We start from the raw sequence: 13476 nt of genomic DNA on the forward strand, positions 1-13476 counted from the left end.
CTGAACTGTGGTTTGAAAAGATACACAGGATTTTTCAGACCTCTGCCCAAAATAAAGAGACACTGAACAGGTAATTTTAATCAAACATGTTTATAGTGCAAATGCCAAGATTGACAAAATGATGCACTGGCTTTTACTCACATCACAAATATTAGACAAAAAAGCACTTCAAATTATTTTAATATAATTTAATTAAAGCATAGTAGATACTTCATTTGGAATTAACTGACAAATACTAAAGTTCAGTAGAACTTTTCTATAAAATTGGTCTTCTACAGTGATCCAAAAATTGCTGATTTGCACTTCCCATACTACATAGCATGCTGCTCCATTGAGAAAAACAGATTCTGTATGTTAAAATGCCATTTAAACATGTTTTCTTGAAGTGGAATGTACACCTGCAGTATGGCTTTCACTTCCATATACTGAAGCATTAGAATAACTTTAAAATATATTACTTTAAGCTCAAGCATTTTTTCTTTCAACTCGGTTGTTTATACTACTGGCTTTTTTACGGTATTGTACAGCACAGCTGTGGTAGACTAATGGTAAAGCTAGCTTTCATTTAAACATATCAAAATGTACAGAGCTTAGCTTTTTGCATCAAGCATTATACAAGTTAGCAGCTTTCTATTCATCTGTATATGTTGCAGGAGAAATGGCTGGAGCCTTGGCTCCAAGAAGCAATACAGACCATTTGGCTTTCAGCAGAGAGGAACTTCATGTTTCTATGCTTTCAGAGAAATTATCGTTTAATTGAAGTCCCGATTAGGAAGGACAAGAGGTGCCACTAAGGTCCACAGATAGAGGAGGAGACAAACCCAGCTGGAGGAGATCTTCACCCAGACAGCAGGCCACTTGCTTGTCAGAGTTTTGAATTCGGCATCAGGGCTGCGGAATGAATAAATGGTAAAAATGAATTAAGCCGTAACTTAGAGCCTAATTTATTCATGCAAGAAACTAGGGGTTAGGGTGACTATCAGGAGCATTGTAACAATGTCTACTCAGAAGTAAGTCCCATGAAAGCAACTGTTTCTTCCTGTCAGTGCCCAAGTGGGATAGCAGTTGATGAGATGTCATGCAGTTTGAAGCATAAGAGAACTATCTGGCTTAATGAGTTAATAGAGCTGGAATATTACAGTGGCTTAACAGGAAAAACAAAGAGAGATTCAGCTGTATGACAAGATATGTCATACAGACTGAAGCAGGTACTATGCCACTACCTTGATTTCAAACTTAATTTGGCTATGCGCATATTTATTGTACACTCAGGCATTCTAGAGACAGTGATAATTCTTTTAATTCAATCAGCAAGGCTTGGAAACGAGACTACTAATATACTTCATTAGATACTTAAGAATTCATTACAGTCAGATAGCCATCTTTAACTATGAACAATAAAAAGGGCTCAGATACACCAAGTACCCATCCTACTTTATAGAGACGCAAGTCCTACAATTTTGATACATAACTAGAAGGAGCATATTAAATCACATTGAGAGCTGGAAGCTTCTGGCTTTACTCACAGGGTATCTTTAGGTAAGCCACACACACATGGAAGTAACTGACTTTCATTATAAAGCTGTCGCAAGATTACAGAGAATGCATGTAAAGCTCTTGGCATTAAAGCAGTCAAAGAATACTATTATTCAGTAATTGTGGAAGATCAGAGAGTTTCCCTTGCATCTCTAGGCAAGGCTGGGAAAGACAATCTGAAAGCCTGGCAAGATGCTGCCAGTCAGTGTGTACAATACTGAGTAACATGGACTAATGTCCAACTTGGTATAAGGCAGATTCCTAGGTTCCCATTTTTAAAGTAAATTTTAAAATAGTAGTTAATATTTGAGATTATGATAATCTCACTATACTTGTCAGCAAAAATATTATACTATCTGATTAAATCTCCACTAGGCTATTCTTACCTGTACCAATTAGTAAGAGTCATCATGATATACAGGGAGGCAAGGAACAGCATGAAGTGGAAGAAGGCATAACTGTACTGGACACCATCCTTTTCATTATCCGGGACCCGGCGAATTTCTCCATCTTCTACATCGCTACCAGTTCCGGCAGTATCATCCAAAATGACGCTGTCACTTGCCGACAGAGTCAGTTTGTTCACTTGACTGTTGTTGGAAGATCGGATACTGCAAAACAGTTCAAGGAAGAGGGTGTTAAATGTTTCAGATTGAATAAGAAAGTTGAAATCTACCAGTAAATTGTTTAGCCTTATTCAAAGTGCCCAAGAACACCTGAGTCTATAAGTATGTAATGCAATTCTACTACAGATGCTAAGTAGACCTGGCTACGTAAGCTGATTGGAAACGAGACCACTGCTTTCAACTCTGGGAGGAGGAATGAATTACAAGTGTAAAAAATACATTAAAAATCCTTAGAACAGGTGGGAAAACTATGGCCCTTTAGAAATGGATGGACTACAACTCCCAACTTTCTTGACCACCAGCCATGCTGGGAAGAGATAAAAATTCATGGAATTCCGTTACAGTTGAAGTCTAGTTAATGTTCACCTTGATTCAAAACACAGCAGCTACCTGTTCATTACGCCTAAACCTAAGATGCGATTCTCAAGAATCTGCCTGAAGTTTTGAAACTACAGAGATCAAATGTTACCTGGAATACAAGAGACAAAGTACGAAGACTGTAAGTCCAACAACGCTCTGTGCATCCCACCACTGCAGCTTTTGTGGTCCAGGTGTAGGAACAACAGGTACAACAGCAGTTACATTTGCTGGGATGGAAGTAGGAGCAGCTATCTGGCTGATGATGTTCAGAAGACTTGGGTTACAGATGCGTTCTGGAAAATAAATTCCACAGATTTATAAAATAGTGCTCACTCTCAGGAGAGTTTATAGTCTAGTAATAAACCCAGAATCTCTTTGCCTGTCATAGTGAAAATGCTCTACAAAAAACTTGGAATTCGATCTAATTCTTCCCCCATCATGAACTCACAAAGTATATATGATTTCCAGATGTGAAGTAGCCGGACAAGAGATTATTTATTGCCTTCATACTTAACTAAACTGTGCATCTCTTAGAAGCCTGCAGGGTTCCAATTCCTAATACACTCAAAGATTCAGTATATTTTTATTCCTTCACAACTGTCTCCACTACCATTATTGTTTTGAAGGCACAATTATCTGCACTTATGAAAGCTTACCAGGCTCATTGGACATGGCTGACCAAGTGAGGTACATCGTGTAGAGAGTAATGATAGAAGACTGGAGAAGGCCAGAACGAGGCTGGTGTTCCTGTTTGAGACAAGCAAATTTTATATAACTGAACTGTCCTTAACCATGTAGATCGTTTTTTTGTTTAACTCCATGTTGGTTAGCCTTGCCTGGAAAGATTTCACTTTCACTACAACTTAAGGCTTCTGTACAGAGGGGAATATGAAACATGAGTAGAGGCACAAGACCTACTTGGGGAACTGATGAGAAATATTACAGTTTCCATGGGCAAGAGTTACTTTTCTCATGCCACCCCTACCCACATATATTATTTCATGTATTTTAGTACAGCCTCCAGACTATTCTTTCAATATCCAAAACTGTTTCTTGCAAGCAACTCTTCTATGAATGACTATGCATCTTGCTAGTTGTGTTCCCCAGCCCTCGAATAAAATGTCTGCTGTCATGTTGCGTCTCAATGCAATCAGCTAAACATACTGATCCTCAACTAGTTGTAGTTCAGTGGCACCAAAACAGTACATTACATGACCACCATTCCCTCCAGCAATATCAGCAAGTGTTATACAGCTTTACCAAAGGGTTTATAGTCTGTTTTGCTCCACACACTCACCTACTCCTCCTGAGTGTTTGCAAGATAAAAACCACATCTAACTAAGGATATTTATACAAGCCCGAATAAGTCATCCTAACCTATATCCCTCAGAATAATCCAATGCAGAATTCATCATACCTGGACTTTTGGAAGGACTGATGTGATTGACACAGCAATGCAGACAAGCATATTAAAACTGATGAAAAACTTGTTCTCAGTACAGGCATCAGGTTTTGTGTAGAAGACATAGAAGAGCACAACGGCAATAAAGGACAGGGTGTAGAAAAGGCCAGTACATGCCAACAGAGCTAAAGGAAAAGCACATTTCAACGTTCAATTGTTAAATTACAATGCAGTTTTTCAAAAGATTATCAGAACACCGATTAAGACTCTGTTTCAAATAGGAAAATATTATCCCTCTCCTCCATGGGAAATACTGACATTCCGCAGGGCTTGCATAATATAATACCACAAATTAGTTTTAAAGCATTTTCTTAGCTTATATGGCTGCCTTCACAATTATTTACTAATAAACACATTTAGTATTCAAAAGTGCTATACAATCACACCAACATCTCACGTATTTCCTCCGTAATGAAAGAAGAGCAGCTACCTGGTTTGCTCAGAGGCAGGCAAGACGTTGGCAAAGTTAAGATTTAAATGACATATCCTTCATTCCGAATGTCACAACTTCTTATGCAACGCCCAACACATACCTTGCTACAGTGATAGCATTTAAGCAACAATGTTTAGCAGATGTTGTGTGGATCCCATTTCTTTCACTGGGCCCAAACTTCTTTTATCAACAATGCTGACATGCTGGCCAATAAACACAGAATTTCATACTAAACTTCTTGCCTCTTGCTGGTTTTTGCTACTCACTAGTTAAACGGCACTTACCAGCATACCAGCATTTCGAGTTTCCTTCTTCCATTCGTTCAACCCAGGATTCATTCCAGGAGTGCGCAAAATCAACAAGCAGTACCAGCTGGATTAAAATGAAGCAGAAGGCGCCACAAGTGCCAATAGCAAACAATGCTAGAAAGAAAAGGAGAATGTTATAATCAACCTCTTAAGTTTTGACAACCTCTGGCTAAATATATTTAAAGGAAGTTATAGAGCCTTTGGGTGGAATTCAGCATCTTGCTATGATGAATGTTTCCTCCCCACAAGCATTTCAGCTTACCAGACAGAACCATCCCCGCTTTCTGTCCTCTGTACACTATTCTTGGTGTTCTCCTGAACCCCCCCCCGTCACTCTTGGGTAACAGGGGTACACAGGGCAAAAGGAGGAAAGTCCTGTTGTGTAAACTTCGGCTTACAGAGCTCATTAGGTGAATCCAGCCCTTTATCTGCTAAGTGAGTGGGCAAACGTATATGCTCCTAAAAACTTTTGCATTTAATAAGTTCCAGCTCTTCATGAACCCAATTCTTTTAAAAAGAACAGTTCAGTAAAATACGAGCTGTCACCATAGTTGCGACTACTCTAAGGAATTCATGTCACCCCCCCCCCCCGAGGCATGAGCACAACTGAATCAACGCTTAATAAGACACTTTACTGAATACCAAATGGTTCACTTAATAGCAACAGCTAAGGGAAATTCTATTTCCTCATCCATCAATGCTTACCTGTTGTGAAAGGTCCTTCTGGAATGTAAAATGCTCCAACCATGATGCCAACAATGGCAGCTATTTTGAAGAACCAAAACCTGTTTTTAAAAAAGCAGAACACTGATTAGAATAATTTCTCTTAAGCTAACAAAGCCAAGCACCTTTAAGGGGTGTGCCAAAGTATTATAAAGATAGGTGGTCACGTATATGCCTGCATAGTTACTTGGGTTGCAATCTTAATCTCACTTAGCTAAAAGGAAGCCCCATGTCTACTTCAAGATATTCATGACATATTGTCTTTTTAGACACTGTACATTTCACCTGCTCCTGGTAAATAACCCCCTGGTGATCCCTTCCTAGAGACCCTAACCTAGGGGTGAGAACATGGTCCCAGATCTCCACCAAGGCCTGCCTGCTCCATCTCACAGGAGAATGGGGAAGCACCCAGGAGCCAAGGACTGATGAGCCCCAAATGGAAGTGTTAGGTTAACATCTCAAAGGGAAGCCCCATCAAAGCTGCCCACTTAATGGCTAGTATCCAGTGAACATAAAGCCCACCCTGCCCCACAAATGCTAGAATATATTTAACTGGACTTTGCTGTTAGTCTATGAGTATCTTTTTTTTAAAGTAGAAGCTACTGGTTATACCTCTATTTTGCCTCACGGGGGCACTAGCTCCCACTCAGTAAAACATGAACCTATTCACTTGGCCATTTTCTGTGCTTATGAGTTTAATGCTCTGGGCAGAGGAAAGAAGAGACCAGTCCACATTCCCAACCTACCCATTATGTACAGAAGCCCTTGGATCTTTACTTGATTTCACTTGTATCATGATTAGTGAGAAGAGAAAGAAAAACACCGCCATGGCAAAACTGACTCGGTAGACTGCTCTGTATCCAACCAATTCTTCACAGTGAACCACCTTATCACAAAATCCAGGCACCTGAAAGAAGAGAGCAACAAATCCCAAGATTTTTCTCAGCTGAAGCAGACCTTGAAGGCACCTTACAAAATAATAACACACCATTTTACTGAACTTTCGGCATATGCTTCCATTGCTCAACAAGATTTGAAATGCTGATGAAAAATGAAAGCTGATGTTCTCTTTGCACTACCAAATGGGTGGCCCACTTTATAGTATTTTGGGGCTTCATAAAGCCCACAAACTATACTTAAATCACCCTGTGTTATGGCAGACAGACTAGAAGTTTCATAACCCCTCAGGAGGTTGTGGACTCTCCTTCATTGAAGGTTTTAAAGCAGAGGTTGGATGTCCATCAGTCATGGATGCTTTAGTTGGGATTCCTGCATTGCAAGGTGTTGGACTAGGTGACCATTCCAACTGGTATGATTTTAATGCAGTGACATAACACAAACTCATCTTTAATTGAACAGAATAAAGTAGGATCAGCTGAAGGCCCCAGGGCTCCAACCACCAACATGCAAAAGAGGTACACACCTAAGCAGGGAAAGACTACTATTGCAGCAAACCAGAGAATCCTAGTGAAATAGCATTTGAAGAGAGATTGCATTGGGCGGCTAACTGAAGCTTAGCAAAATAAATCTAAAGATCTTCAGCTTATACATGGAACATTCTTCCGATATTAGCTGAGATAGGACACTGGAATATGAGTCCAGTCAAACAATCCACTTGCCCTTCCCTTCTTACAGCAAGAGTCTAATGAAAATACTATCATCTCTTATTTCAGTCTCTGTTGCATGCCATATGATATGTAGGTGAATCTGTGCACCGTGACTTGTGTTACAAACACAATTCACAAAAAGTCTCAGTACCTTTTTCAGCTGCATTTCCATTCCTGGTGCCAGCATGATACAAGCAACAATAGTACTTAGTAGAAGCAAGAAGGCATAAATAAGTCGAGTCACCGTGGAGTTCTTGCTGTTGGGACAACAGCGACACAGCAAACATGATGCACCGCTGCACAGACATGGTATCTGTAGAATGGAAATGAAAATATTATCTTAAGTGTTAACTCCTACATACAAAGTACATACTGTGTATAGAGACACATGAATCTAAAAGGTAAAGGACCCCATGACAGTTAAGCCCAGTTAAAGGCAACTATGGGGTTGTGACCCTCATCTCGCTTTCAGGCCCAGGGAGCCGGTGTTTGACCACAGACAGCTTTCCGGGTCATGTGGCTAGCATGACGAAACTGCTTCTGGCACAACAGAAATGCCACTTACCTTCCCACCACAGTGGTACCTATTTATATACTTGCACTGGAGTGCTTTCAAACTGCTGGGTTGGCAGGAGCTGGGACAGAGCAAAGGTAGTTCATCCTGTCATGGGGATTTGAACTGCCGACTTTCCGATCCGCAAGTCCAAGAGGTTTGGTGGTTTAGACCACAGAGCCACCTGCGCCCCACTAAATCTATCAATCTATCACCACCATGAATCTATCACCACCTTATAAACCAGTCTAGTTAGTTTTTAGAAAGAGAAAGAGTATATGGTTTAGCACTATGTCCAAATTGTGTACGTAAAATAATCATAAACCACAACATGTTCCTTAATGGCTGGCAGATTTTCAGAATGGTTTGTGCTATTTCTCTACGGATAAACCATTCTCTAAATTTAAAATGGCTTTTCAAACTGTAGCTTTGTCAGATAGCGTTGTAGTTGGGGAACCAGCCAGAGCTAAAAAATGGTGCCCTTTGCTACTGACCCCATCTGCACACTGGATCAAGGAGCACCCCTAACTAGATGATTTGTAGAAAACTCTTAGAGCCATACAAAAATAAAATTGAAATATTTTAAAATATTTTATAACAAGTTATATATCTGTGCAGTCACAAGAAAATAAAGAAAACTCAAACTGGTACATCCACAAACAAGCGCTTTAAGCCTCATGTTTCATAAAAAGAACAGTCAATGTCTGGCAGCCTTTTTGGCTGATTTAAGAGGAAAAAAGTAACAGCTAGTTCCAATTTAAATTGTTGATTATAGTTTATCCATCTTGTTTTGTTCTTGAATGTGCTGCTTAACGTATATTTTATTGCTAATTCTACTCCTAGTGGAAAGCTGGCTGGAAATAAGCAAAGGCAGACCAGTGAACCATGCAGATACACTATGGGTTGCTACCTGAACAGATGAGTGCCTTCGTCTTACAGCAGCTTTTGAGTAAACTTATTTCTAGTGGCATGTTATCAGTTCTCACAGGTACATTGGAATATCCCAGCAGCCACTTTAAGAATCAATGAAGTGGATGCTGTAAAACTATTGTACTGCATGTTTATTGTTAGTTGCACATGCCCACGACTCATGCCTCAGGTTCATGCACACACACACACACTCCATTTACTCATGCCTGAAAACAAAGGAACACAATACCTTGCACATATGCACATAACTCTCTCTTGATAGGGACTAACTCCAAACTACTACTGGAAAAAGAAAAATAGGCAACTCAAACTGGTGGTGGCGAGGGTAACTCATTTCTACACTACTCTGAGAGGTGAGGATTATCTCCGTACAACTTTCTGTTCTTTTAAGCGCAAGGAACTGCTTTGCAAATGGATGCCATCATTTCAGTGAATTATGAAACATTTGATAACTTGGCAGCACAAAAAAGCTTACTTTTATGTAATAAAAAGTCTTAATATTTGGATGCACTTTGGAGGGAGTTACAGCTGCAATGTTAAGCTTCATGCCCTCTCTAATGACAAAAAATATGAAATCATCCCTTGTTCAATTGGCTATGACAGCTCTCCCTTATTTAAAGAGATGTTGCCTATTTACCATCACTGAATCTGAATTAAGCTTGCTTATTCTAATTGCCTCAGTGCTACTGCAGATGAACACACCTTCTGTATTCGAACATACCACAGTTGTGCTTGTAGAGATCCTAGTTTCCCCCCAAAAAAATTTAATAAAAATTTAGGCTGATCTACTAAACTCATCCAAAACAGCCAAGAAAGTTGATAAAAAAGGACAGTCACCTAATACTGGATTTGTAATACCTGCTTACACAGGAAAAAGCTCATGGATAAATGTTAGCTGTCAACGTGCTGAGAAGGCTATGACTCAGCCAGCACTTCCTGGATTAGGAACTAACATCATTCCTAGAGATGAAATCACAGGTCTTGGCGAAGAGAGGAAAGAGAACCACAGTCCAAATGAACTCTCCTTCCTTGCCATAAAGGCAAACAGTAGGCAAAAATAATTTAAAAAAACACAGCCCCCCCAAAAAATCCAATGTTTAGGACAGCAACCACTTCCAGAATTATTCTTTTTAAAGCTATAGATAAGAAATATTAAACATATGCCAAAAAAAGCAATTCTAAAGTATCCCACAAAAAATAAGTTTGAGAACCACTGCCATATTACAAGAGTGAAGATCCAAATACCCCATCCTGTTTCCGATTTGATGTTAACCTGCCATTACTAGTTTTCATTCATTTTTGTAATACTGGGAAAGCCCAGTATTGCAAAACGCCCTGGATCCTGTGATCATCATCTGAGGCCTTTTTTCACCACAAGAGTTCTGGAGCGTGGCATATAAGAATAGGATGGGTTCCCCCCCCTCCCTTTATGGAATACTCTCTGAAGGGAGGCTTGTCTGGCGCCTTCACGATATCTTTAGGCTGACCAACATTCTACATGGCCTTATAAATGTGTTGGTGGGAGGGGGAAGTGTTACTGGTTTGTTTTTCTTATTATTATGTATTTTGTGTGCTGAACTTTGTATCTTTATGTTGCGAACCACCATCTTTGGAGGAAGAGTGGTATACAAATCCAAATAAATAAATAAACCTGAAGTGAAGAAAGGAGCGATTATACAAACGAAACTGGATCGGCCTAACAGGGAGAAATGAAAGCATACCTACACAGAAGCAAGACTCAGTGAGCTTGAGTGGGGCTTAAAGGTAAAGGGACCCCTAACCATTAGGTCCAATCGCAGACGACTCTGGGGTTGCGGCGCTCATCTTGCTTTATTGGCCGAGGGAGCCAGCGTTTGTCCACAGACAACTTCCAGGTCATGTGGCCAGCATGTCTAAGCTGCTTCTGGCGAACCAGAGCAGTGCACAGAAGCGCCGTTCACCTTCCCGCCGGAGCGGTACCTATTTATCTACTTGCACTTTGACGTGCTTTCGAACTGCTAGGTTGGCAGGAGCAGGGACAGAGCAACGGGACCTCAACCCGTCGTGGGGATTCGAACCACCGAAAGGTCGGCAAGTCCTAGGCTCTGTGGTTTAACCCACAGCGCCACCCGCATCCCTTTGGAGCAAGAGTGGTATACAAATTCCAATAAATAAATCTGAAGCGAAGAAAGGCACGATTATACAAACGAAACTGGAACGGCCTGGTTCGGGCGAAACGAAAGCATATCTACACAGAAGCAAGCCTCGGTGAGCTTGAGCGGGCTTACTCGCGAGTAAAACGGGCTTCGGAATGTGGCATCAAGGTCCGTTTAGGTCTAGCAGCCATCAGGCAAGGGCTCTCGCGAGGCCCCCAAACCTGGACAACGAGTTATTTGTCGCGGTATTTATAGAGATATAAATGTGCTGCTAGACATGGAGGTTTCGCTTTGAACCCCAGAGGCGCAAAAGGCACCTGGGAACGTCTGTCGAGGCCGCCCCCTCAGCCTCTGTGGGGAACGGCGGCAACCCTGACACCCACTGGAGGTCGGAAACAGGGGATGGGGAACGACGCGGCCTACTTCCCTCAGTCCGGAAGCCGCCTCCCGGCGGGCCTACCCGACTTTCTCCCCTCAGGTACTTACCCAGCTGGCCAAGGAACAAACCCCTAGCACGGCCCCCATGGCGGCAACGCAGCCCCTCCGCTCTCTGCTTTCCCCCGCGTGGACGCTTCCGCCTCACTCCGTCGCCTTCCTCCCCGGGCCTGGTGCCGCCTCAGCCGCTTCTGCCGCCGCCGCCGCCGTTGTTGTTGTTGGCTCTGTGGTCGCCGCCGCCACCCTTCCGGGCCGCGCTGATTGGCCGGGCGCCACAGGCCCGATCATCGGGGGTGGGGTCTGAGCAGCCGACCAATGGAGAGGCGAGGCCCAGCCTGTCGCGAGGCCGGAAAAGGGAAAGAAACAAAAACAAAAAAGAAATAACAAGAGAGGAGGGATGTGCAGCATGGTTGGCGGTGACGCAGTGACCATGAGCGACGCTGATTGGCTATAAGGTTTTTAAAGGACAAGCGCTTATTGTCAGCGGTTGGCCTATTAGAGATCTTGGTCTCTTCGAGGGGGTGGGACGGAGGAGAAGGGTCTTTCCCCCCTCGCCTATCTTCAATGGCACTAGCCGTCGTTGGTGCGAACGGTTCCCTTAGCAACAGCCTCTTTAGAGCTTGCTTGGTGGATGGGCTGCGCTTGAAGGATGGCGTTACCCAGGACCAGGCACTTATTTCGTCATCTGCCTTGCTCTATGAATTGGGGGGGGGGCGCCCCTCCAGCAGATATCATGCACATGCTACAAAAATCAGCACAATCACTTTTGTGACTTGTGATTTGTCCCCACAAAACACTTCATCACACTTTCTTCCTATCTATTCAAAGGGCCTTTGCTGCACAATACTAAATGTAAGAATTCACTGGTAAATGTATCTATGTACTGGCTCACTGGGAAAACTTCAGAAATTCATATAGACCTGTGAGCTCAGCTACTCAGCAGCCCCTCTGCCTGAGGGATACATCCTGGCATCCTGATACTTGAGTGCCAGACAGGTAGCCATTCCAGAAATAACAAACCCAGATGAAGACAAAAGGGTGTGATTAACTTGGCTGGGAAACAGAGAAATGTAAATATCTCTTTTGTTACACTTGATGGGTGCTTGGTGGAGGTCAAGGAGAACCCTGGGGCAGGGTCCAGGATGCTCAGATTACTGCCACCAGACCTCTCCTTTCAAGATGTAACCATGATGTAGTTTGGGGGGGATGTAATATAGGGATTAGCAGCTAATAGAATTTGGGTGCTCTTTTGTTTCGGGCTTCCGTCTTGTTCCACCTTGTGGCAGGTGGGAGTCCTGTCATGATAGTCTTCAATAAAGACCAAGCCTACTGGCTGCTGTTTTGCTCTGGTATTCCTGGCTGGTGCCTTGTTTTTTGTCCAATGGAGCCCTCAGATTTCTCTGTTAACAAGGCTTAATGTTATTTCTGCAGTTGCTCCTTAGCTTCAGCCAGTGTTGCTCAAAAGCAAAGTAAAATTTTAATCTGGAAAACCAAATAAATAAAATTTAAAATAGATAGATAGATAAAAAGTTGCTTTCACATTTCTGCTCACTTGTAATGAGACGCCCGGTGGCTTGTTCCCCTGGAGGTACAGAAACCTTTGAACTGATCTCCGTCCAAAGTGTGTCCAAAATTTGTTAACAACTTTTATGATATAAAAGTGTGTTTGTGTTGTCAAATGTTTCATAAGCCACTAAAATAGTGGCCTCAATTTGCAAGCAGTTTGTTAAGATATTTCATGCTGGTCTCTGGCAACAGTTTTCCTTTTTGGATTTCCCACAGAAATGGTAAATCCGGATTAAATTTGGTTGGAGAAGTTTGGGCTAGCAAAATGTGTGGGTGCTGCAACAAACAAACAAACAAACACCTTTGCATGCAGGAACAGTGGCGATTCCATAATAAACATTCATTTGCCAGTAAGTACCCTTTATGCCATCATAAGCTTGCTGCAGCCATTTGTGCTGTTCACCAGATAACTGCCGTATGACTGGAATGTAATTCAGAAATATGTGCAGCTCAGTAAATAATAATAATAATAATAATAATAATAATAATAATAATAATAATAATATAATTTATTTGTACCCTTCCCTCCTCAGCCGGAGCTGGGCTCAGAGTGGCTAGCATCATATAAATAACACAATATGCATAAAACAAGCAATCAGTCGATTAAAATGCACCCCAAAATTAATTAAAATAAATTAAAGTTAAAACGGGACAAATGACAATCCTCAGGTTAAAATTGAAAGTGATTAATGTTAAGTTATGGGTGAACATATCAGATGACACAGCGATTCTTCAAACAGCTCTTGTTTATTCACAGGCCAGAACTGAACTGAACTGAACAGCAAACAGCTCAGCCGGCCTG

At 41.9% G+C, this 13476-nt stretch overlaps 1 protein-coding gene across 3 annotated transcripts; it reads right to left on the bottom strand.

Moving 5' to 3' along the window:
- Positions 1-74: 74 nt before the first annotated feature.
- Positions 75-11362, bottom strand: SERINC3 (serine incorporator 3). 3 transcript variants are annotated; one of them, XM_081917061.1, is made up of 11 exons: positions 11160-11361; positions 8768-8817; positions 7207-7368; positions 6195-6355; positions 5431-5510; positions 4702-4839; positions 3940-4109; positions 3179-3269; positions 2632-2815; positions 1923-2147; positions 75-891 (listed from the first exon to the last, which is right to left on the bottom strand). In XM_081917061.1, exons 2-11 carry the CDS (start codon positions 8774-8776, stop codon positions 753-755), a joined length of 1359 nt encoding a protein of 452 aa, XP_081773187.1. In that variant the 5' UTR covers positions 8777-8817; positions 11160-11361; the 3' UTR covers positions 75-752. The 3 variants fall into 3 exon arrangements, with proteins under 3 accessions (XP_081773187.1, XP_081773186.1, XP_081773185.1); XM_081917060.1 differs by having other exon boundaries at positions 8768-8820; XM_081917059.1 differs by lacking the exon at positions 8768-8817 and having other exon boundaries at positions 11160-11362.
- Between the last annotated feature and the right edge of the window lie 2114 nt (positions 11363-13476).

This window comes from Podarcis melisellensis (assembly GCF_964234715.1).
Source record: "Podarcis melisellensis genome assembly, chromosome: 6".
In the NCBI taxonomy this organism is placed as follows: domain Eukaryota; kingdom Metazoa; phylum Chordata; class Lepidosauria; order Squamata; family Lacertidae; genus Podarcis; species Podarcis melisellensis.